General features: G+C 39.6%; 1 protein-coding gene across 20 annotated transcripts in view; it reads right to left on the reverse strand.

Moving 5' to 3' along the window:
• The window catches only part of SYNE1 (spectrin repeat containing nuclear envelope protein 1), a 490,159-nt gene that overhangs the window by 385,420 nt on the left and 78,110 nt on the right, over positions 1–26,629 (reverse strand). For all 20 annotated transcript variants that reach the window (XM_058735689.1, XM_058735694.1, XM_058735678.1 and 17 more), the window contains one exon: positions 20,936–20,997. In XM_058735689.1, coding sequence (XP_058591672.1) covers positions 20,936–20,997 — 62 coding nt within the window. The remainder of the gene's footprint in view (positions 1–20,935; positions 20,998–26,629) is intronic.

Raw genomic sequence — 26,629 nt, forward strand, 5'->3', positions numbered from 1 at the left:
AGGTTTTCATTTTCAGGCTTTCTCCTTTAAATTCCACTATTCACACTGCTTATAATTTATATAGGAAAAATGTAGTAATGATTTTATATTATAAGCATATAAATAAAATTATTCAGAATAAAGTGAGCTACACTGAAAACTAATCAGTATGATAAGAATCAAAATTATTGTATTAGCTATATATATATATGTATATCATTAAATAAGGCCTATTTATCATTCATAATGTCCATTTGTATCCTTTTAAAAATTTTTTAAATGTTTATTTATTTTTAATAGAGAGAGAGAGCTTGAACAAGCGAGGGGCAGAGAGAAGGAGACACAGAATCTGAAGCAGGCTCCAGGCTCTGAGCTGTCAGCATAGAGCCTGACGCAGGGCTTGAACCCACGAACCGCAAGATCATGACCTGAGCCAAAGTTGGATGCTTAACTGACTGAGCCACCCAGGCACCTGCATTTGTATCCTAATCATGTAAATACAGTGTAACAATGAGGGAAAGTTAATAAATATGTGATATATTCAGTGAACAAATGCAAATGAAGTTTTTCTTAGATTGTTATCCTGAAAATATATAAAGGAAATGAAACAAAGCAGGGAATTTTCTTGAAATTATAAAAATTCCAAGAGATTTGACACATACAAAAAAATCGCATCCATCCATCCATTCTACCTTTACACACCAACTCGTCTCTGCCACTTTGAAGGACATTTTTTCTTGACCCCACTTCTGCCTCTCATGTTTCTCTTCTTGCATCTCCACTGGGGTCCCTCATGCTTCCTCTCCCATCTGGTTGCTCATACACATGCTCCTGGATGTAATCTTCAGGTAAGCAGTGACCACTGCACAACTCAGCCCATCGGCCTCTCTGCGTCAACTGCTGGTACCAAACTCTCCTTGATCTTTCTTCCCCAAACCTCCTTGATCAGCCTGCCTGGTGCACAAGCCTCTTTTCCTTCTCTCCCGCCTTTCTCTCTGACTGTGGCCACTCGCCAAGCTCAATCCTGTCTCCTCTGTTCTTTACAAAATTTTGTCCAGGTAGATAGGACTCTTGAAGCCTTCCTTCCAGGTAAATGTTCTCTTCTGAACATTGTTGAGTACATGACAGGCACTCAATGTTCGTATTGTTGGCTGAATGGCTGCCTGAATGAATGAATAAATGTACTTTTCTAAAAAAATATCTTTGTGGGTCCTATGCCCATATTAATGGCTCTTAAAATGTGGTACACATATAATGGGTAAAGAAAATATTCTTCACTTTCTAGGCAATCAGACTGCAACACAACAGAGACACAGAAGTATCTTGTGTCTCCATGTTTTGTTCACTGTAGGCACGTGTTAAATATTTGTTGAAGGAATGAATGAAGTTTCCAGTCTGTGCATGATAAAGAATGGTAGATGGTTTTTATTTCAAGAGTAGATACTCGGAATATTGTCAATTTCCTCTTTCTCCATTTAGCGAATTCCTGCTCAATTTTCATACTTACTTATACTTAATCTTTTTCAGTCTTCCGACAGGAATTAAGTACTTCTTTGGCCCCAAGTACATTGTTTAGGTTAGGATGATCATGTTGCATTACAGTTAGTTATTTACAAATCTGTGTCCCCAGGAACTCAGAGAGTGGGTCTTCTTGAAGATAAGGAAGAAGTTGGATGTATCTTTGTATATCTAATACCAGGCAAAGTGCTTAGCACTAGTCAGCAGTAAACATGTAAATCGTGAGTGAGTAACACTCAACAGGGATATGTGATGCTTGTTTGCAAATATCTTTGGGATTCTTAGAGATACCCATAAATAAGATCGTAGTGCAGAATTTCTCTTTTTATAGGAAATATGAGTTGTTCTGGAAATTTTTCCTCCAATGTCTTGCTACACAAAATAAAGAGATGTAGTCTGGTGGCTATTAACAGTCTAAATAGAAATTGGGAGAAAATATTTCTCCTTAAAATAAAAATGTTTAAAAAATGTTTATATCAGGGGCGCCTGGATGGCTCAGTTGGTTAAGCGTCCGACTTTGGCTCAGGTCATGATCTCATTCTGTGGGTTTGAGCTCCACTCAGACTCTGTGCTGACAGCTCAGAGCCTGGCCCTGCTTCACATTCTATGTCTCCCTCCCTCTCTGTCTTCCATTCCCCTGCTCATGCTCTGTCTCTCTCAATGTGTCTCTCAAAAATAAACGTTAATAATTTTTTTTAATTAGTTTACATTTGTTTATTTTTGAGAGACAGAGTGAGACAGAGTGTGAGCAGGGGAGGGGCAGAGAGAGAAGGAGACACAGAATCCGAAGCAGCCTCCAGGCTCTGAGCAAGCAGTCAGGACAGAGCCTGATGTGGGACTCGAACCCACAAATCATGAGATCATGACCTGAGCTGAAGTTGGATGCTCAACCGACTGAGCCACCCAGGTGCCCCAATGTTAAGAATTTTTTAATTAAAAAAATAAAAAGATGTTTTATATCAATTTAATTTGTAATGCACAGGTATCATATTTTCAACACACTGATTATAGGGCCAAACATTATGTAATCAATTTTTTACTTAATGTCTCAACTAGTAAAAGAGGGAGAAAAATAAACTTCTGGCCAGCCTTACTGCAAAGAGCTGGCAAAATAATACTAGAGAATGATCTTTATATTTCTACAAGTTCTATCCAATTGCATATAACGTAAATATTGTGCACAATCAACAAAAACACTTATCAAAAATGACACCAGAATAAAAATGTTCTAGCAATTATTGGACAAGTTTTCGTATCCCATTTTGCACAAAGAATTATTTACATATAGCAACTGACCAACTAATGGAGTCATTTACCATTGTCACTAAATCACAGTTATTTTCTGTGACAGTGTTTTAATAATAATACAAAAAAACCTTTCAGCTAAAATGTTTCTCCTGTCACATGTATAAATAGTTATAGCACCAGTCTGATTACTCTGGCAGCATTCAGGTCACGGTACTGGCCACCAAAAGAAAGAGTTGGAAATGAAGGTAACTTACTGGAGCCTGACTTAATGAAAAATCGATATGATGTAGTTTTGTTCTGATTGCCCACTTATTTTCAGTTTTAAGCACCAGGCAGAAATCTATCAAGCACTTTTCAAGACCACAATTATCATTTTTAAATTATGGTTAAGGTAAAACCGTAATAAGCTTTTATCGGGGGGCAGTATTTTTTAAAATTGTATTCTCCTTGGTCTTGTCCGTCACATTTAGATATTCTATAGTGGAACCAAAATATATTCATCCTGAATCTGAGGTTGTTCAAGGAAGGGAACTTCCCAACTGTGTCGAGGGGAGAGAAAGATAAACATGGGAGAGAACAAAAATGAGAAAGAGGTACTTCACTTCTGTGGTTTCTCCCTTCTATCAGCTCTCTTCAAACTAGGTTTAAACCTTAACTTCCAGCTCTAAGAGGACTGTCTGGTCTAAAAGTCCCTAGAAACGCTGGGAAGATACACATGCCTCTGTGCCTGGCTAATACCCTTGGTAGTTAACTCATTACTGAAACAGACTTCACAGAACTTTTTTCTCTATTTCTTCTACTCTTCCTTTATTTTGCTATGCAGCTCCTTTAAAGACATGTAATGAGATTCAAAGTTCATCCTTGATCTTATGGAATGTAAAAGTACACGTATCCTTGACATAATTTTTACTGACCAGTTCTCTATCTGGGGAAAATATCCTATTCTCTAACATTGTGTGTGTGTGTGTGTGTGTGTGTGTGTGTGTGTGTGTGTGAATATCTTGTGTCACTTTACTAGTCTATAAGCATCAACACATTTTTAAGCCCTATCTACCATCTATTTTCATATTTTTATTCATGAAAGGATGACCATGCTTGCTATGCCACATGTGTATTTTATGACCCTAGAAACAATGATATTACTTGGAGGAAAAGGAATAAGAGAATAATTTTAATGAAAAAAAGGTATCATATAACTATTTGGCATGAAATAAAAATTTAAGAAATCTTTTAAATCACATTTAAAAATTATATATGAAATGAAAAATGTTGATGCACAAAGTATGACAAAGTAGTCACACTGTAGATTACATACATGAATATTTACTAGATATTACAATTCTGTGGCTTAGAGATTATACATTCTAATTCAGTAGGTGTTTAAATATGAATGAAGGGGGGAAAAGAAGGTAGGAAAGAAGGAATAATATACTGTTGAACATCTCCATATGTCAAGCACTATGCTGAGGGCTTATACATGTTATCTCATGAAATATTCATAACCACCACCTATGGGAAATCACCTCCTCTTTCAAAGAAGGAATCTGAATCTGAGAGGTTCAACCATGGGCCTAGATCACACCCCTAGTACATGATTATATTTCAGCCACCTGTTAGATAGGAAGTTCACCATAAAAATGCAGGTATTCACTTAACTATTTCCTGAATGAAACATAAACCTATAAATGTGATTTTTATTTAATATCAGTATGAAAAGTATTAACTAATTAGCAAAGTGCCTGCCACTCTACTAGAAGCAAAATATTAACAGAAAACCACTTTTATTTATTTAAAAAAATTTTTTTTAAACGTTTATTTATTTTTGAGACAGAGAGAGACAGAGTATGAACAGGGGAGGGGCAGAGAGAGAGGGAGACACAGAATCTGAAATGGGCTCCAGGCTCTGAGCTGTCAGCACAGAGCCCAACGCAGGGCTCGAACTCACGGACCGTGAGATCATGACCTGAGCCGAAGTCGGCAGAAAACCCCTTTTAAATGTGAATGAATATAAGAAAGACTAAAAAGTAATAACAGAAGCATTATGTATATAAACACATATTGGCATAGACAATAAGTTGGCCTAATTCATACCGTATCCCTTAATGGTCATGTTTGTGCTAATGCTCTGTCTTTTGTTACATGACTGACCTGAACTGCACCCATCACCTTCTCTGCTTGGATCCAGAAGATGGCCGGAGTTAAGTTGTCACCGGGCAATGACCTAAATACAACTGTTATCGGGTCCTGCTGCTGAGGCCCAAGAAACACTTGCCTCTGTCTTTCTAAAGATTGGGTCAGTCAGTGTGTCAAGTTCCTCAAGACCATCCTCAGCTCTATGACTCACTAGAAGGGCCCACAGGAGTCAAAAGAGCTATTATATTCATGGTTACAATTTACTACAGTGAATGGACACAATTTAATACAGTGAATGGACACAATAATATCAGCAAATGGACAAGGCTCATGAAGCAGAGTCCAGGAGAAAAGATACAGGACTTTCCAGAGATGAGTGACTTGTTCTCTCACAGTGTAAGTACATAGGAACAGGCCTCATTTTTCCCAGGATGCTATGGGATGTTGCCTAATTTTTCCCAGGATGCTACGGGATGATATGTGTGAAGTGTTGCCAAACAAAAAAGCATGCTCGAGCCCCAGTGCTCAGGTTTTTATTTGACGCCTGTCCCTTAGGCATACAGTGCTTTCATAAATGACCTCAGCTACTCAGATTCCATCCAGCCCTTCTCCTATCCCTGTTTCCCCAGCAAAACCAGGTACATGTTCACCATAAAACACATTGTTAAGATAAATTGATGTCATCAAAGTGTACAGCAGGCCTAAGGTCTGGGCATACAAAACACTCCTTTCCGGCAGAATATTCCAAGTGCTCAGAGCTTATGTCCCAAGAGCCGGTCAAGGGCCATTCCCAAAGACAGGTCTTTATTTGGAATATACAGAATTTGAGCAACCCATGCCTCCTGAGCTAACCTTTCCTGCCTGGTCAGAATGTACCCTTTCAATCGATTTCACTTCTTGGTTAAATAATTTTAAATCAAGTTCATTTACTTGCAACAAAATAAAGCACACTGACAGTAGGGTCTATTTCGCTATTACTTTGTAAACACTTTCTGACTGTAACAATTTACAGTTCAGTGTCCTTCCACTGTACTCCATGATAAGATCCACATAAGTGACCGAAAATATATCTATGCTTTATTGTTGAGAGTGTGCATTTTCAGGGAAACCTAATTGTATTTGATGTAAAAAATGTTTTGTAACCTTTTGACCAATTGATATCGGTAAATGAAGAAGGCAGACACAGCTGAATGTTGTTGATAAACCATTAAACACAAAGACAGATGATAGATAGATGATAGATAGATAGATAGATAGATAGATAGATAGATAGATGATAGAGCCACTTTACATGGACAACTGTATGCCTATATCCAAAAATAACAAAAATGGTAACACACTAAAAATATTTTTACCACTTTTAAGTTTGCAATCATATGCACAATCATATGTACAATCATATGCACGTCAAATAAGGTGAAAGCAGCATTGGGTGTTAGGTTGCATTGAGAAATGGAGAAGAGTACAAATCTACCTCAAAACACTACGAGCATATCATCATTTCAACAGATATCTACACATCTGCTAGAATCTTAGAGTGCCTTAGCCTCAAATATCACACAGTGATCAACGAGATTTACGGCATGAAGGATTTAGCTTTGAGCAAATAAAAGGGTAAAATCTCCTGTTTCATGCCAGCACCAACCCGTGTCCTAATTTACCATCGTGACTTTTAATCTCCAACAACTGGGCATTCTTTGAACGCTTTTCCTCTTGGGGAAAGAGCTCTCAAAACATTTTATGACACACACAAAAGCTCTAGCATTTTATTTTAAAGTACTAATACACATCTTAAGGTTTAAAATTTGAGGGGCACCTGGGTGGCTCAGTTGCTTAAGCGTCCAACTTTGGCTCAGGTCATGATCTCCCGGTTCATGAGTTCGAGACTTGAGTCGGGTTCTGTGCTGACAGCTTACAGCCTGGAGCCTTTTTCAGATTCTATGCCTCCCTCTCTCTCTCTCTGCCCCTCCTCCACTCATACGGTCTCTCTCTCCCTCTCACAAATAAATAAACATTTAAAAAAATTAAAATTTGTGATTGCTGGATACCCACCGATACCAATAACTAAAAAAGACCTAAAGTAAAAGCCCATGGCACAGATTACTCTCAACTCCAATGGAGATACACACACACTGCTGAGCGCTATGTCAGGCTTGCTGAAAAGAACACATAATCACGGCCTAAAATACTCTGAAAATGGCCTTCTGCACAGGCTGCAGAGAGGTCTCAAGACAAAGGGAGGTTGGCAAGGTGTGCTCTGTGCACCCTTGACATCTCTGTATAGAGAATGACCCGTCACTTCTAGAGCCAGACAAACCACTACCTCTGGTTTACATACGTTTCAGGAAGGAATGATGTCACAGGCTGCAAGACAGTATATGGGGAAAAATCCCATCCCAGGACCAGTCTATAGTGTTCACATTCTCTGATGGTCATCTGATGGGTGGGAGCAGCAAGTTAAACAACAGGAACAGAGAGGAGAGTGGGAAGGGAAGAGGGGTTGACCGGCAGATGTGGAGTGAGTTACCTCCCTAAAGATTGGCTAAGAGCCCAACCACACTAGAATGTCTAAAACTGCCACCGTATCTTTGGACCAGAGCAGTCAAACCATGATTATAACTGCTGGCAGTAGCCACGTCAAATTAATTCAATGTCTACAAGTTTTGCCATCTTATTCGGAAAATCAAATCAGATGTTTCCAACATCTCCAGAAACAAGGTGAAGTAACTTAAAACTTTTGTGCGTAATCTGTTCCTCTTTCATCGCCTTCATAAAAACACTATTGTGATTATTTTCCACCTCTGCTTGTCAAAGGTGAGAAGACAGCTCCCGTTCTGTTTTGTTTCCTCTGACAGATAGTTCTAATCATTTCCACTTCCTTAATCACTTAATTTATTTCCAAATACACATCCCAAAGGCAATGACTACTTCCCAGCCCAACTTTAAATCTGCTTGGAAAACTCTGCCCTTAACAATTTACATGTGTAATCAAATTCTTTCCACTACACAGCATAAAAGAATCACGCTCCCCAAGTTATTTGTTTTATTCGGTGCAGAGTTGGGGTCATCGTTTACTCTTCTCCTTTGCTCAGACACCATCTCTGCTCCATCAACAAATCTTGGTGGCTTTCTTTTCAAAGCTCATCCAGAATCCAACCACTTCTCACCACCTTCGCTGCTTATTACTTTGGTCCAAGCCACCAGTCTCTTGCCTGGATGACTTCGACAGCTCCTAACGTACGTCCCTCCTTGCACCCTTGCCCCTCTTCACTCTATTCTCAACGTAACAGCCTCTTTGTCTTCTTGACTATCCATCTCCCGCATCAGGATATAAGCACCATGATGCGAGGATTTTTTTCTTCAGTTTTGTTCACTGCTACATTCTTGGTACCTAGAACACTGCCGAGTAGGTAAACACCATGTTAAAATATTTAATGAATAAATGTATGAATAAATAGAGTGTAGTCCTAAGAGAAGGTACTTTGACAAATACTATCAAAATGTTTATTCACTTGCATAAAAGTTGTTAGACCTATATCTATGTTATTACCAATGAATTAACAAAGGATGTTCTTTTTTTTTAATGTTTATTCATTTTTGAAAGAGAGAGACAGAGCACAAGCAAGGGCGGGGCAGAGAGAAAGGGGGACACAGAATCCGAAGCAGGCTCCAGGCTCTGAGCTGTCAGCACAGAGCCCAACGCGGGGCTCAAACTCACCAACTGTGAGATCACGACCTGAGCCGAAGTCACATGCTCAACCCACTGAGCCACCCAGGAGTTCTAAAAGGGCTACTCATTTTGAAATGACAATTTTCCTTTGTAATCTTTTGGTTACATATTTGGAAATAACAAATGCTTAGGATTATCAAACTAAAGTAGTTTTAGAAAACAACTAAAGAATTATTTTAGGGGAGCCTGAGTGGCTCAGTTGGTTAAGTGTCTGACTTCAGGTTAAGTCATGATCTCACAGTTTGTGAGTTCGAGCCCCACATCGGGCTCTGTGCTGACAGCTCGGAGCCTGGAGCCTGGAGCCTGCTTCGGATTCTGTGTCTCCCTCTCTCTCTGCCCTCGCCCACTCATTCTCTCTCTCTCTCTCTCTCTCTCTCTCTCTCTCTCTCTCTCTCTCTGTCAAAAGTAAACAAACATTTAAAAAATTTAAAGAATTATTTTAGAGGGGGAATTATTGCATTTTCCTTTTCCTCTTTGCTTCTTTTTGTCCTAATCTTAGTTCAATTAATGGTCCCACTAAAGGATGTATAAGGAAACAGACGGAGATAAAATGCAATTATGAAAGTGTTTCTATATTATCTTTTAACACCGTTGATGGAAAGACGGTTGAAGAAGTTAGCAGCCACAGAAGAGATACTTTAGGACTCTGAAGATGTCAAAGTCATCATTAGCATAGACTATTAAAAGAAAACATGGAAAGTCAAAAGCGTTCCTTTTCAAGGAGTTTATGAATCTAACGTGATATTTTAAGACAAAATGTGCTCTTACTGGAATGTATTATGGGTTGAATTGCACCCCTTCTCGCCAAGATACGTGGAAATTATAAACCTCAGTACTTCCGAATGTGATCTTCTTTGGAAACAGGGTCTTTGGAGAGGTAATCAGCTTAGAATAAAGTCATCAGGATGGGACCTTATCCAATAAGACCAGTATCCTTATATAAAGGGGAAATCTGGACACAGACCCAGACAGACTCAGAGGCAGGGTCTGGACGGATACAACTGCAAGCCAAGGACCCTCAGATACTTCAGACACCACCAGAAGCTAGGAAGACGCAAGGATGGATTCTCTCCAGGGTGTCAGAGGGAGCATGGCTGTCTAACCTTGAGAACACTGAGACAGGAAATTCCCCATCTGAAGCCACCCAGTATGGGGTGTTTTGTTATGTAAATTTTGCAAATGAATACAGAACCCAAATAATGTTTTATGATACTCTTTTTTAAGTTCTTCTAAAAAGTGGGGAAATGCTCATACCATGCCTGAGGTCATCCAAAAGGCGGTAGTTAAAATGTTTAGTGTCTATTCTTGGGGTGCCTGGGTCAGTTAAATATCCAACTCTTGATTTTGGCTCAGGTCATGATCTCATGGTTCTTGGGATCAAGTCCCATGTCAGGGTCTGCACTGACAGCTTTCAGAGTCTGCTTGGGATTGATTCGCGCTCTCTCTCTGTCTGCTCTTTCCCTGCTCTCTTTCTCTCTCTCTCTCAAAATAAATAAATAAACTTAAAAAAATAAACAAAATAAAATGCTTAGTGCTTATTCTTAATAACCCCATAGGTCTGGCAGACGGAGAAAGGGCTGTTCCTTGCATATTGGAACATGCACTAAACAGGAACACTAAACCATGAGACTAAACTATTTGAGACCTATTTGTTTTTCCCAAAGGATTTAGTACCAAACCATATATTCATTTACAACAAACACCATGAAGATTGAAATACAAATAGAGCATTCTATTCTATTTGATGAAATGAGAAAAAATGTGAAACTACAAAATTTTGAAACCAGTGGTAATGTCAAGATTACTTACACTATCTTTTTCTAATTAAAAACCTAACTTCCTGGGACACTTGGGTGGCTGAATTGGTTAAGCGTTTGACTCTTGATTTCAGGTCAGGTCATGATCTCATAGTTTGTGGGTTTGAGGCCCAGTATCTGTGCTGACAGCACAGGGTCTGCCTAGGATTCTCTCTCTCCCTCTCTGCCCCTCCCCCACTCTCTGTCAAAAAATAAGTTTAAAAATGAAAACAAATAATCTAATTTCCTGTAAAAGTTTTCTGAAAAACACATCTTTAAGTTGTTTCCTTTGGGGGCCAAGGTGGCACTATATAATGACCACAGCCTATAGATCTTGCATAAAGTTCAGGAATTTGCTATGATAAGTAAATTTTTTAATTATTTTTAATGTTTTATTTATTTTTGATAGACACAGAGAGAGAGAGAGCAGGAGAGGGGCAGAGAGAGAGGAGACAGAGGATCCAAAGCAAGCTCTGTGCTGACAGTAGTGAGCCCAATGTAGCTCAAACTCACGAACCATGACATCATGACCTGAGCCAAAGTCAGACGTTCAACTGACTGAGCCACCCAGGTGCCCCAAGATAAATTTTAAAATGCGAAAGAACTGACATCTTTTTAATGGTCACTTTTTAAAACATTTATGCCAACATAAATTCTTTGCTCGAAAATGGAGACTACCCTGTTAGATCTAAAAAACATGGCCGCCATTAGGTAGGAATTTCCTCAAATTCAAGTCTACCTCAACTCTGTCTTCCTCTCCGTGTTGATACCAAATTTAGGCACATCCACACTCACCCTTCCTATTTCCACCCTGGTTTCAGAGAAGGAGAGATGACTCTCCTCTGGTACAAACCTCCAGGTTCCACCTGTGCTCTTGATTTTCTCTCCCACCTTGCCTCCTTGAGATCCTGTATCTCTGAAATGACTTTCTTTCCCTTCTTTTGCAGCCTCTTCCTGTTAGTTCTTGATCATACCCTTAGTAGACACACCTTAAAATTACCCCTTATTAAGACAGCTCTTACCAAATCCCATGTTCTGTTTTAGCTGATGCTCTAGCACACGAATAAGTAATGTACATTCAGTGTCCTAACATCCTTCCTTCTCATTTACTCATCAATTTGCCAGTCTGATTTCTGTTACAACATGGCTACTCCCCATGGTGGCCAATGACTTCCTAAATGCCAAATCCAATGGGTTTATCTCTACTGAGTAATTTCTCTGTCTAAAACTGGACTACTAGCTTTCCCCCAAGCCCGTTGTATTCTCTATGTATGTGAATGATCTTAATCATTTGCTCATATCAGAAATCTACATGTCATTCTTGACTCTTTCTTCTCCAAGATTCTGATTAATTACTGAGTCTACTCCTACATACCTTTCAATGTGTCTACGTTTCTCCTACGCCACCTCTAATGTCACTTGCTCCTGCTCTAATTTATGACAGAGAGAGAAAAAGTGAGAGAGAGAGAGACCGAGGTGTTTAGAGACAAAGCGATCATTTAATTTTCCTTGCTAAGATTCTTTAATGTCTCCCACTGCCCGTAACACAGTCCAAGTTCTCTTAATGACTGGCCTTTGACCAATTCTTAGTTTTCTCTGTTGCCAACCCACTCCTGAAGCCATATTTTCAGGCACTCTAAACTTCTTCCATTTCCTTTACTGGACCGTGCTCTTTCTCACCTCTCAACTTTTAAAAACATTTGTTCCTTCACGTATCCAATCCCAAGGCATTTCTCAGGCCCTAGTTTAAATGTTCCTGTCTCTGAAAGCCTACTTTGATGCCTTCCTTCAGGTTTCCTGTGTCGCTGCTTACGCTTGCCAGGTGCTCCCTGATACCCTGGCACCTCCCCTTGCATAGCATTTAGCAACACACGCTTTGCTGTAATTGCTTGTTTCTTCTGTGACACTATCAGTTTCAGGAAGGCATGTACAACTGGGCTGTTCACCACTCTACCCACAACCCCTGGTGTATGACAGGTGCTTAAAAAGTATCTTCTGGGGCGCCTGGGTGGTGCAGTCGGTTAAGCCTCCGACTTCAGCCAGGTCACGATCTCACGGTCCGTGAGTTCGAGCCCCGCGTCGGGCTCTGGGCTGATGGCTCGGAGCCTGGAGCCTGTTTCCGATTCTGTGTCTCCCTCTCTCTCTGCCCCTCCCCCGTTCATGCTCTGTTTCTCTCTGTCCCAAAAATAAATAAAAAACGTTGAAAAAAAAATTAAAAAAAAAAAAAAAAGTATCTTCTGCATAAAGAGCTAAATAAACAATTAAAGCATGAGAGTATATAACACAACGGTTAATGCCCAAACTTCAGAGGTGTGCGGTTAAAATCTGGTTTTTCATCTACTTATGTGACCTTGAATTTATTAACTAACTTAACTTCGGCATCATAATCTGTATGATGTAGCAAACAATACTCATATTTGATTCTTGTAGTGAAGACTAAATAAAAGACAAATTCGCTAAGGCATAGTGACGGGCACATGGTAAAAGTTCAACAAATGGTAGCCCGCAACTTAGAAATATTTTTCGCAATGAGTGATGAGAAGCTAAAACTAAATCAGGACTTAACTTTAAAAAAAAACATTGCTCAAACTCAGGGCGCCCAGGTGGCTCAGTCGGTGAAGCGCCCGACTTCGGCTCAGGTGACAATCTCGCAGATCGTGAGTTCAAGCCCCACGTTGGGCTCTGTGCTGACAGCTCAGAGCCTGGAGCCTGTTTTGGATTTTGTGTCTCCCTCTCTCTCTGCCCCTCCGCCACTCTCTCTCTTTCTCAAAAAATGAGTAAACACTAAAAAAAAACATTACTCAAAATCAATATGGAGTAATTGCTAATTGCTAATTTAAAAAGTAAAAAACAAATACTTTCTTTGAAAGGAGAAAGAAAGAGTCTGGTATCTTTCTGAAAAGGAAGAAAATGATAAAGTCCATGTCTGATGAAACCCCATTCTCAAAAGGAATTATCAGGGATATAAAATAAATGCAACCCACTAATTTTTGTTAATGTTACATTACATTATATTGACAATTTCTGATTTGCAATGTTTTGCATAATTGTAGAAGCATAAAGACTTCCATTTGAAAACAAAGCAAACATAAAAAAAATGAACTGATAATTATATCCACAAGTTTGAATAATCTACATCTGTGTACTAACAATGGCATAAAACACATATACACAGAAGATTCTTGAGGTTTTTTTTCCCCTGATTCAGTAAGGTTTTCGTTTTAAGAAAAGTATTTATTTGGGGCACCTGGGTGGCTCAGTCGGTTAAGCGTCCGACTTCAGCCCAGGTCATGATCTCACAGTTCGTGAGTTCAAGCTCCACGTCAGGCTCTGTGCTGACAGCTTGGAGCCTGGAGCCTGCTTCGGATTCTGTGTCTCCCTCTCTCTCTCTGCACCACCCCAGCTCATGCTCGTACTCTGTCTCTGTCAAAAATAAATAAACTTAAAAAAAATTAAAACAAAAAAGAAAAGTATTTATTTGAAAACAGATTGCTCTCTTACTTATAAGTACCCTCTCTCTTCACACTGCTGTCATAATATTTATAAAGAATTATTACAATAGAATGGAATGCCATCAGTAAAAGAGTTTATCATTTTATTTAATTAGAAGGAAATAGTTTGTTAATTTGCAACTGGGCAAAGCAGCCAAGAACAAAATTAAAATTCTCCCATTAAAAACCTTCCCTAAATGCATCTCCATGAAAAATCTTTTGGACATGTCCTAATGCACCAAAGATTGAATGACCTTAGGAGAAAAGAATCGATTTTTCTACTTCTCAATTCAACATTCTAGCTCTTAAAACCTGACACAACTGATTATTAAAGCTATTTCTGGAAATGGTCAATTTCCAAAAAATTGGAAATGGTTTACAGTTCCTGTTTTACAAATGGATGAAATGGTTTACAGTTCCTGTTTGTTTGTTTCTATTTTTTATTTTTGAAAACGAGAGAGAAAGCACAAGGAGGGGAGGGGGCAGAAGATGGGGGGGAAGAGAGAGAGAGAGAGAGAGAGAAAGAGGGAGAGAGAGAGAGAGAGAGAGAGAGAGAGAGAGAGAGAGAGGGAGAGAATCTTAAGGAAGCTCCACATTCAGCACAGAGCCCAAAGTGGGGCTCAATCCCAGGTCCTTAGGATCGTTACCAGAGCAGAAATCAAGAGTCCGATGCTAAACTGACTGAGCCACTCAGGTGCCCCTACCATTCCAGTTCAAATCCACAAACATTCCCATGACTACTATGCAAATGCTCTCAGACAACTGACATCCTGCAAAATATTTACAACTTGCATTCTAGGAAAAAGTTGAAACTCTTTTTTTTCCTCCCAACTTCGCAATTTTCTCCTTTCTTGTTCTTAGAGATAAAATAACTGGGCACATTATGTACCATAATAAATAGGTGAAACAAGACTAGTATCTTGGTTACTAGCACAAAAAGTATTTTCAACCTGGGTCATTTTCTTACCTTTATTGGTAGATTTCAACAGAAAATTGTAGGGGGAACAAACACAACATAGGAATAAAATGCATTTTAACTCTTTTAAGTAGTTTGGCTCTGCGATTATATGAAATGAACCCAAAGCACAGAGCTATGCACTACAGGGATTGAAATGAATGAAATGAAAGAGGAGACAAGCTCGTTCATGTCATCATGCCAGGATTGAGTTCCCATTCCTTTATTATAAATTTGGAAGAAATACTCATGTGCTTCAAGCCAGACCTCAGAATGAACTTGGGGCCTGTTATGGACTAAATGTTTGAGTGTCCCCCAAATCCATGTTGAAGCCTCTACTGTGATAGTAGAGGAAGAGGGGCCTTTATGAAGGAATTACATGTGTATGAGGTCATGAGATGATGCCCCCAGGATGGGACCTGTGTGTCCTTATGAGAAGAGGAAAAAAGACCAGAGTTCCCTCTCTCTCTGCCAGCTGAGGACACAGCCAGGAAGAGGACTCTCACCTTGTTGGCACATGATCTTGGTCTTCTCAGGCTCAGAACTATGAGGAATAAATGTTTGTTCTTTAAGTCCCCCCAGTCTACAGTATTTTGTTATAAAAGCCTGAGCTGACTAACACAGGGTCTAAATTTCTTGCATATTTGTTGGACAAAGTAAACAAGCAAACACACAAACAACACATCAAACCAGACTCAATCTGATCCAACAAACTGCAAGGGACCCAGTTCTTTGAAAGCCGACAGAATTCAGGTCTCCATGCTGGGAGTAGACTATCTCTTAGTTGTAGTATAAGCCACTACCTTGATTATTTAATAACCAAGAAGAAAGAGAGAAAGGGTGCTTCAAAAAGCTCTGGTGGGTTAAAAAAAAGACATTGAGACAGGTCAAGTTGCTTATTTGTGGGCTATTTTTTTCTAGTGAGAAATGTTTGTAGCCTGAGTATGGCCTTCCCTGTGACTGAAAGCCTGGGTGTTGCTAATTGGTGATGGGGAGCCAAGGACCAAAAACTCAAGAAGCTGCTTTCACAAGAGACATAATAAGACTCTCAGCATAACAAAAACTTCTGTGAAAGCTTAGCTGACCACAGTTGTACGTGTACGTGTGTGTCCCCATGCGTGCCTGGGTTCCACATCCATAAGGTGCTAGAGTGATGGGACCAAGCACACTCAGGCATCACAGAATGGCTTGGGGAACAAGTCTTACCATGCAGCAGTTCGAAAAGTGACACAATGTCCTGATTCAGGGGTCAGATCGAAGATACGAAGTTGACCTTCTTTTCTGTTGCAAGTGAGATATTAACATTCTCAGAAGGGAGCCCATTGCAATGGATTGGGAAGTGTGTGCTACCATTTCAGTTTGGGTGTGCAAGTAAAGGTGACCTCAGGGAGACTGTGAAGCCCAAGATATGCAGGTTGCATGTGTTTTTGCAGGGTTTAGGGTCCAGACAGAAAGAGATGGAAATGGGGATAAAGATAGGAATGGGGAAATTAAGATACAGACAGTAAGGGGGCTGCTTGGAGGTATAACGGAGGAAGAGATGGGACAGAAAGATCGAGATGGTGCAGGGATAGGAGACAGGTGGGTGGGGGAATGAGAAAGGGCTGGAAGTGGAACACTCAAAAAAGGACAAAGGTGGGCAAAGGATGGGAAAGAGAAAGGAATGAGTTGGGAATCATGTGATTAGTTGCTAAGACAAATGCAGACAAACATTGACTCTATACATAGATACTCTAAACCTCTGCCAAGGCAGGGTCATGGGTCAGATTTGATTTTCAAAATGTTTTCCAAATATAAGTGAGTCCAGAAAGGAATATATTCTCAAATGAATTTGAGTGTTTTAGCTATGTTTGGCAAGGTACTACAATGGAGGTATAAATAAATTCAGGATGGCAAGTATAGGTATCCTTCTTATACTTCAGTTTTCTTTTTTCAAGATGACTCAGGAAAGAAAGAAATCAAAATTCAGAAGAGAAAAAAACAAACAAAAAAATCTCTATTACATAAGATAATAATGGAGCAGTTGTGGAAGTAATAAGTTTCTGGGGTTTTCAAAACAATACCATTGATGTAAAAATGTGTAAAGTCAGGAAAGCACATGGACTTTAGATTCAGGTCTGGATTAAATCTCAGCAGCACCAACTACGAAGTATATGAAGATGTGTGCAATAAAATAACCTGTGTAAAACACTTGGCTCAATACCAGAGATTAATCATTTTCCCCAGGTGATAGCCTTACGATTCTAACAAAATAAGAAAAGATAGACTCTTTGCTGTTGGTGTATTAATCACCTCTGTCTGGTACGCAGCACTGTGCTTAGAGCTATTAAGATTTATAAAGACATTCTGAGAATTAGCATATGCCTTAAAGACTTTACACGGGTGTTGGGAAGGCGAGGTATACAATTCAAAATAATTTTAAGACATACTAAACTTCTCCACCTATGCTACAGGCTCTGGAGAAGGGCTAAGACTTTGCACTCTTCTGCACTACAGGCAGGAAAACCAGAGAAGGCAGGGGGGAGGCACTGGAGGAGGGGTGCAGGGGCAAGGCTACCACGCTTGGAGCGTTTGCTAGGGGACAGACAGCCTCACTGCTTCGCCTGTGGTCAGAAATGACTTCATGAATGAGAAAGGCTGACACTACCCAGTAAAGGTAGGGCTATAGATATTTAGACGGGAAATTGCAGGGGTGAGCTTACAAAGCAGGGCTGGAAAACAGAACGGAAAAAAAATGCACATTGGTAGAGCCTAGTCCAATAACCAGTTATCACGTAAGTATGTAAAGTAACTTGGAGCAATGGTAAAACAATGATATTTGAAAACAAGCTCTTGGCATTTAGTCCCTTCACAAAGGCCCTTCATATACTGTGCACCATGGCATACATTCGGATTTCCCCTCTTTTTAAGTATTCAGTACATAGATGAGTGTATCCCAAGGATTCTACTTGAAAAACTTTCACAAAGATATTCAACTCCTATTCAAAAATAATTTATGTTTATTTAATTTTGAGAGAGAGAGAGAGAGAGAGAGAGAGAGAGAGAGCGCACAAGTGGGGGAGGGGCAGAGAGAGAGGGAGACACAGAATCCAAAGCAGGTTCCAGACTCTGAGCTGTTAGCACAGAGCCCAGTGCGGGACTCGAACCCACAAACCGTGAGATCAAGACCTGAGCCAAAGTCGGACTCTTAATCGATGAGCCCCCCAAGTGTCCCTCAACTCCTATTTTTAAAAATCTGAAAAAGTTAATTATAAATTGTAACTTATAATTTATAATTATAAACATTTATAAATAAATATTTTTGCCAATTAGATTAGGAAACACTGTTAACCTCCAAGAAGGCTAATAGTGTAAGGAAATGGGCATTTGTATATGCTCTTGGTATACATTAAAATTGCAAACATGTATACCTGAGGACTATTGACCCACTTCTGAAAATGTATCTTAAGTAGAAAAAGCACACAAGTGTACAAAGACATATGCCCAAGGACATTAAGTGTAGTACTGTATATAACATTAAACAATTGAAAACCCCTTAAATGACCATCAATAGGCTACAGGCTAATTTATGATTTATAATAAGTAATTATATTTTTAATAAAACATTATTCAGCCATTAAAATTATTACATAGCTCCGTATCCACTAACATGGAAATATGGGCTGAGTGAAACAGAGGCATACATAGCAGTATCCTGCAAATCATTTTTGTGAAATTGTGAGTGTCCATCTCTCGGTCTGTGAGTTCGAGTCCCGCGTCGGGCTCTGTGCTGACAGCTCAGAGCCTGGAGCCTGTTTCGGATTCTGTGTCTCCCTCTCTCTGACCCTCCCTTGTTCATGCTCTGTCTCTCCCTGTCTCTAAAAAAAAAAAAACGGTGTAGAAAAACGGTGATCAACGTGATGGTGATGATTTAAGGTGAAGATCGTGAGATTTGAGCTGATTTCTACTTTCTTTACACTGTAAGAGGGTTGTTACTACTATTACAATTAGCATGTAACTTTCTTAACAATGTGAAGAAAAACAATAACTCTATTTTCATTTTGGAAAAAAAAATAATCTTCCCCAATTGATGACAATTCTGTAGCAAAGTAATGACTGGCTGGCACCAGCCAAGACCTGAGAAAATGAGCCCCCGGGAGGCATTTACCGCCTTTTCACAGGGCAGATTCCGGGGGCAACCACTATGTCAGAGAATTCTCTGCTCATCAAGGGACTTATGGAAAGCAATGAAAGGAGATACAATCCCAGTTTACCAAATCCAGACACATTGTTTAGTCTGCTGTCATAAATGGATTGTGAGCCTCTCAAGGCCTGGGTAAGTATCTTACCAACGTTTTCCTCTCTCCAAAGCCTACCTTAGACACACAGTAAGCAGTTAATTTGTACAATGGGACCGCAATAAATTGCCATGCTTTGTTTGCTTCTGAACTGTAAAAGATGCTTTGGGGAAGTCCCTGATCAAAAGTTGCTCATGGGGTTATGCCTGGAACACTGTAGGGAGGTACCACTCGCAGCAAAGGATCCATTAACTGAATTCAGACAATTGTCTTCATTTACAAATGCAATGTTTTTTTGGTTCACATGTTTTTTTCAACTGCGTATTTATGAGACTAATTTTATTGCAGTATAGCCATATTGGAATTTGTTTTATAGTAGCATTTATGTTCAAAGTCATTACAATGTGCAAATACATAGTCATCTGATACAACCTCATGTTGGTATGGATAATCTCAGAATGATTAGTCTTTTTAGTGTCCTGACACCACGGTTACTTGGCTATCAAAGCACCTAAGAAGAGGAGCGCCTGGGTGGCTCAGTAAGCTGAGCATCGGGCTTCAGCTCAGGTCATGATCTCACAGTTTGTGGGTTTAAGCCCCGCATCGGGCTCTGTGCTGACAACTTAGAGCCTCGAGCCTGCTTCTGATTCTCTGTGTGTGTCTTTCTCTCTCTGCCCCTCCCTGCCCACCCACCCCCTCTCTCTCAAAAATAAATAAACATTGGGGCTCCTGGGTGGCTCAGTCGGTTAAGCAGCCGACTTCAGCTCAGGTCATGATCTCTCGGTCTGTGAGTTCGAGTCCCCATCGGGCTCTGTGCTGACAGCTCAGAGCCTGGAGCCTGTTTCGGATTCTGTGTCTCCCTCTCTCTGACCCTCCCCTGTTCATGCTCTGTCTCTCCCTGTCTCAAAAAAAAAAAAAAAAAAAAAAAAAAAAAAAAAGTTAAAAAAAATAAATAAACATTAAAAAAAACCTTTTTTTAAAGGCACCTAAGAAGAGAACCCAAATCCTGTCATAATCTACTCATACTAAATTCTGTGCTCAGGACAGACCACTCCTTGCTTCTTTCTGTTCCAAAAGAAATTGGCTGAATGGGTGATGGGCATTAAGGAGGGAACTTGTTGGGATGAACACTGGGTGTTATATGCGACCGATGAATCACTGGGTTATACTCCTGAAACCAATATTACAGTGTATGCTAAATAACTTGAATTTAAATAAATTAATTAAAAAAAGAAACCAAAATTCAGCACAAATTCTCCTTTTTTTCAAATGTTTATTTGAGGGAGAGAGGGAGAGAGCACAAGTGGGGGAGTGCAGAAAGACAGACACAGAGAGAGAGAGAGAGAGAGAGAGAGAGAGAGAGAGAGAGAGAGAATCCCAAGCAGGCTCCATGCTGTCAGCAAAGACTCAAACATGGGGCTCAATCTCACGAACTGTGAGACCACGACATGAGCTGAAATCAAGAGTCGGACGCTTACCCAACTGAGCCACCCAGTCACCTCACAAATTCTCCTTTTCATATGGCATACACATTATTACAGAAGAAATAACTGAACAAAACATTTCATCAGAATTCATAGCATTGACATGAAGAACTGACCTCATGACTCTAGCTGCCCATTCATTTCTTCTCAGAAGCAATGTTAGCAAATGCCACATGTAGGCAACGTTTAAGCTGACAGAACTGCCGATATCATTGATCAGTATTAGTGACAAGAGCGTCAAGAGTATTCCTTTGTTACACTTGGCATTCAGTGATTTATCAGCTCCAACCAAGTAAACATAGAACTCTGGGTAATTTCCTTTACCTTGGTCAGATGCGAGTTGATCCATTTCGTGAAAGTACGTTTTTGTACTATCTCTTGCTCATCTAGAAGAAAAAAAACAAATCTAGTTAGGTAACACAGTATACCGTGAAGTCATATCCTAAAAAACATTCAGTTACAAACTCTAGAAATAATCATATTATTTTGTTTTCTAACCCATTTTGCCAATTGTTGTCTTGAAGGAAGGGACAGTCCAACTCCAAGTAGACTATTTCCGATTTACGTAAAATTTTTTTTTTTAATTTTTATTTATTTTTGCGAGGGAGAGACACAGAGTACACGTGGGGGAGGGGCAGAGAGGCAGGGAGACACCAAAGCAGGCCCCAGCCTCTAAGCTGTCAGCCCAGAGCCCAATATGGGGCTCAAACTCACCAACCGTGAGATCATGACCTGAGCTGAAGTCGAACACTCAACCAAGTAAGCCACCCAAGCGCCCCTAGACTATTCCTTTAAACATTATTAGCAAATGCTTCAAAATTTTCAATATGTTAGCCCGATGTTAACCTTCATTCACTTATTGACAGTTTACTATACAATTATACCCCAATACAGCTGTTTGAAAAAGTTCACTGAGACCAACCAAGTGCCAAGTTTTATGTTAGGTGCAAAGAGATAGAGAGAAAACAACAGGGCATTGTCCCCGCCATGAAATAGCTAGAAGTGGAGACAGCAAGCAAGGGCAGGTGCATAGTCGAGGGTTCTACAGTAATGTCATAAGATAGAACTGTGTATGTGAGGCATTACAGGGACGTAACCAGATGGGGAGTGTGGTGAACACTCTTGTGGTGACCCTCAAAGATCCCACCCCTTGGGGTTCACACCCTTGTGTAGGCAGACTACAGGCAGTACATGTGACTTGTTTCTAACCAACAGAATATGGCAAAGGCGACGGGCCGTCACACCTATAGACATGTGACTCTGTATTAGATTCCATCCTGGCCAACTGGAGTGATTCTCCTTTTGGCTTGGAGGAAGCAAATAGCCGTGTTGTGAACTGACCATGGAGGGGGCCGTGTGACAGGGAAGGGCAGGCCGCCTTTAGGGAAGGGTGGTCTCCAGCCAAAAGTCAGCCAGCAGCTGGGACCTCGGTCACACAGCCACAAGGAAATGAGTTCCGCTAACAACCCGAATGAGTTCAAAGGTGCATTCTTCCCTATCTCAGCCTCTGGATAAAAATGCAATCTAGCTGACATGGCAGACTTGTCCGCTTGCTGGCCGACTTGCGGGACCCTGAGCAGAGAACGCATCCAAGCTGTGCATGGCCTCCTGACTTACCAATTTTGAGGATGATAAAAGAAAACTGTTTTAAAATGCTAAGTTTGTGGTAATTTCTTTTTTTTTTTTTTTTAATGTTTATTTATTTTTGAGACAAAGAGAGACAGAGCATGAACGGGGGAGGGGCAGAGAGAGAGGGAGACCCAGGATCGGAAGCAGGCTCCAGGCTCCGAGCCGTCGGCCCAGAGCCTGACGCGGGGCTCGAACTCCGGGACCGTGAGATCGTGACCTGAGCCGAAGTCGGACGCTTAACCGACTGCGCCACCCAGGCGTCCCGTTTGTGGTAATTTCTTATGAACCAAGAGAAGATTCACATCAGATGCAAAAAGAAGTAGGGTCCAAGAAGGTGTTAATTAGAGGCATAAAGATAGGAAGGCCAGAGAGGGAGGGGCCAGTTTAACCCCTTTTTAAGAAAAGGTGAATTCTATTCATTCCGACAACATCTACCGAGTGTCAACTGTTTATAAAACACTAGACCGGATGTTGGGAGGAACACAGTTGAACAAGACATCATTTCAATTCCTTGCCCTTTGAGGGCTGGTGTGCCCAGATCCACATGGCTGGAGCTGGCCTCTTCTGGGCTTCAAGTGAGAACATCTAACTGCCTATGTGAATATAAGCCCCATGAGAACAGTAACTTTGTTCCCAATGCCTACAAACATGAGAAAAAAAATACTGTGCAATGAAGGAATGAAGAAAATTAGTAACATTTTAATTTGGAGAAATTTTGAATATATCCAAAGAACTTGCAGAATACCATTATCTTCAATGTACTTTAGGCATGCACTTCTAAAACTTTCAAGTACATACAAAAACAAATAATAATACATATACTTTTTCTGTACCAGGCACTGATATTTATTTTCTTCCTCCCTCCCTTCTTTCTTTCTTTCTTTCTTTCTTTCTTTCTTTCTTTCTTTCTTTCTTTCTTTCTTTCTTTCTGTAAAGAACTTAAGAATTATATGGGATGTTTAAAGGGCTGAGTTTGAAAGAAGATGAGAGGTTTCTATCCAGGGGCACCGTGTGGCTCAGTGGGTTAAGCGTCCAACTTTAGCGCAGGTCATGATCTCATGGCTCATGAGTTCAAGCCCCAAGTCAGGCTCTGTGCTGACAGCTGGGAGCCTGGAACCTGCTTCCAATTCTGTGTCTCCCTCTCTCTCTGTCCCTCCCCGACTTGTGCTCTGTCTCTTTTTCAAAAATAAATAAACATTAAAAAATAAAAATATTTCTGTCCATATCTTTTTGGAAAACCCAGATAAAATCTCAAATTTAACTACAAAACAAACTAGAAATACAGCCACTCTGAGTTCTCAGAAAAAGAAAAATGTAATGGAATTAACTGTATGACTCCCTGACAAGGTCCTGTCAAACTTCGCTGAAAGCTTACTTCTAATAATTTAATTTGCTTTATTATGTTTTGTATTACATGTCTTCATTTGAGTATCTGATACATCTGACTCTGACAAAAATATTTATTTTTAGGCCTCATGATATGAATGGCCTATTATATTAAGGATTAGGTGACAACTAAACGTAGAGCAAAAAACAGAATTTACTGGAAACTATAGAAAATAAGTTTTAAAATACTAAACTGACATGCTCTAGTTCAAATTTTAAAAATATCATTTCAACATGTATTTACTTTTGACCAAGGAAGGGTATAAAGGAAACAAATGAAAAATAATTTATTTTATCAAAAATGTGACAGATTTGGCAAATGCTAGTGAAACAATTAGCACCAAAGCAGCTTGTTGTCACCTAAAATATATAAATTCTGTGCTCTAAGATAAGTCATAATGTCTTAACATCTTTTTTCTTAATTTTTTTTTAACGTTTATTTATTTTTGAGACAGAGAGAGACAGAGCATGAGCGGGGGAGGGGCAGAGAGAGAAGGAGACACAGAATCTGAAACAGGCTCCAGGCTCTGAGCGGTCAGCACAGAGCCCGACGCGGGGCTTGAACTCACGGACCGCGAGATCGTGACCTGGCTGAAGTCGGACGCTTAACCGACTGCGCCACCCAGGCGCCCCCTTAACATCTTCTTATACGCAGTATGGGAAGTGATAATGCAAATTCATCTTCTGGTTCCAAATGCTTTTAATTATTTCTAGTAGTGTTATTTCCCCAGTGAATCAAAGTAATTATTAATTGGTCGGTTTGCAATGACTCAGCAAGGAAATACTCTGGATGAATCTATATATATGTAATCATCCTTTCATCAAAATTATTAACATGTCCTTTCCCTAAGAAATACTCTTGGCAAAGTCACGGTATTGTTTATTCTTCAGAAGTGTTCTCTCTTTTTTTTTTTTTTAATTTTAATTCCAGCATAATTAACACACAGTATTGTATTAGTGTCATGTGTACCCAGGTACTGATATTTCCTCTCTCTCTAATGATCCCATTATATTTTAATTATTTAATAATAAATTATTACATACCATATGTAATACATCCATATTAACTCATTTACTTCTTGTAACAAGTAAGTCTTCAAGCAAGAACTGTTACAAATGCCATTTTACAAGAAAACCAAGGCACGTAGACGTTAAGCCTTTTTACCAAAGCCACCCAGAGGCAGAGCCAAGCTTTAGTCTCCACAGTCAGGTTCTTACACCATCATACTACTGCCCAAGGATAGCATGGGAATTACCATATTAGTCATATCAAATATTCATCAGATTAAAATGATAAATTCATAGTTAAACCAATTTGAGTTTGACCTTAAAATCTTTAGCTTCTATGAATAAAGTCATGCAGCAGCAGCATAATCTTAATTAATCAAACCAGATTTGATAGAATTCAGGACTTTATCCATAATATATAAAATCCAATTCTAGGTTTAAAATAGACTACAGTTACAGTGTATATAAATTTTTAAACTCAATTTGAGATTATACACAATTCTATTAATGTTACAAGATGTCAGTGTTTTAAAATCTTAAATGAGCACAGTGTTAGTGTATGAGTTAGAAATTTATGTAATAAACTATTGACATTACTTCCTGATTTTAAGTTGTTATATTTTTACTACTCTCACCTTTAACGGAACAATACTGCTATTGTACCAGTTTCATCTGATGGTAAATCTCTGAGTTTATATTTAGACTTTGGCAAAAAAGGTCTTTTTTTAGAAAGCCCAAATTATGGTTGTTGGTTTTGGTTTTTTGTTTTTTTGTTTTTTTTTTTTTTTTTGTAGCATTCATTGTATATATGTAAGTGTCAAATTCTTTACATGTTTCCTTTTATATTACAGCTGCAAAAGCAGTTTACTGGGTTCTAGCAATCTACTTTTTATATTTGCAGACACAGCCAACTGAATTCTAACTAAATGTTTTCTGATTTTACTTACGATATTCCCCAAATAAAGAAAAATTCCTAAAACTTCATCATGTCAGCAAATACTCATTTTTGATATAAAAATCTAAATAATTTAGTCCAGGATTTTGTAGTTAAATCTGATAACAACGGCATAAAATGTTTAAATTGTGGAAGTATTATGAAATATGAAGTGAATGTCTACCACACTGCATTAAAACAGCATTATGAACAATAACACTTCTTTATAAAGCTGTTGATGATGCACTGAACTAATCTCTACAATATTGGTTTATAGTTCTTCCTGTGTATAAGTAGTTATATTTAATAGAGTATTATTTAAATGTATTTAATTGTTAACCTTATAGTGATTTTTCTATCTTGTGCTTTTTAGAACAACACGATAAGGTCTTACCAAGTGTTCATATGTATGCATGCTAAATATTTCCAACAAAACTGTAAAAAGAGTAATGCATTAAGACATTTAGGTGAACATGTATACTAGTTGTAAATGCAGAGAACTCTGTCACACATGTAAACTCAGTTCTCCAGTTCTAGGAATCACAGAGAACAAGAAGTTAATCCTGTTTACAAGTTCTATTCCCTGGGGCGCCTGGGTGGCTCAGTCGGTTGAGCCGCTGACTTCAGCTCAGGTGATGATCTCACGGTTCATGGGTTCAAGCCCCACGTTGGGCTCTGTGCTGAGAGTTCAGAGCCTGAAGCCTGCTTCGGATTGTGTCTCCCTCTCTCTCTCTGCCCCTCCCCCACTTTCACTCTGTCTCTCTCTCTCTTAAAAATAAATCTAAGGGGCGCCTGGGTGGCGCAGTCGGTTAAGCGTCCGACTTCAGCCAGGTCACGATCTCGCGGTCCGTGAGTTCGAGCCCCGCGTCGGGCTCTGGGCTGATGGCTCGGAGCCTGGAGCCTGTTTCCGATTCTGTGTCTCCCTCTCTCTCTGCCCCTCCCCCGTTCATGCTCTGTCTCTCTCTGTCCCAAAAATAAATAAAAAACGTTGAAAAAAAATTTAAAAAAAAAATAATAAAAAATAAAAATAAATCTAAAAAAAAATTTTTTTTAGAGTTTTA

The sequence above is a fragment of the Neofelis nebulosa genome, chromosome 6, assembly GCF_028018385.1.
Source record: "Neofelis nebulosa isolate mNeoNeb1 chromosome 6, mNeoNeb1.pri, whole genome shotgun sequence".
NCBI lineage: Eukaryota > Metazoa > Chordata > Mammalia > Carnivora > Felidae > Neofelis > Neofelis nebulosa.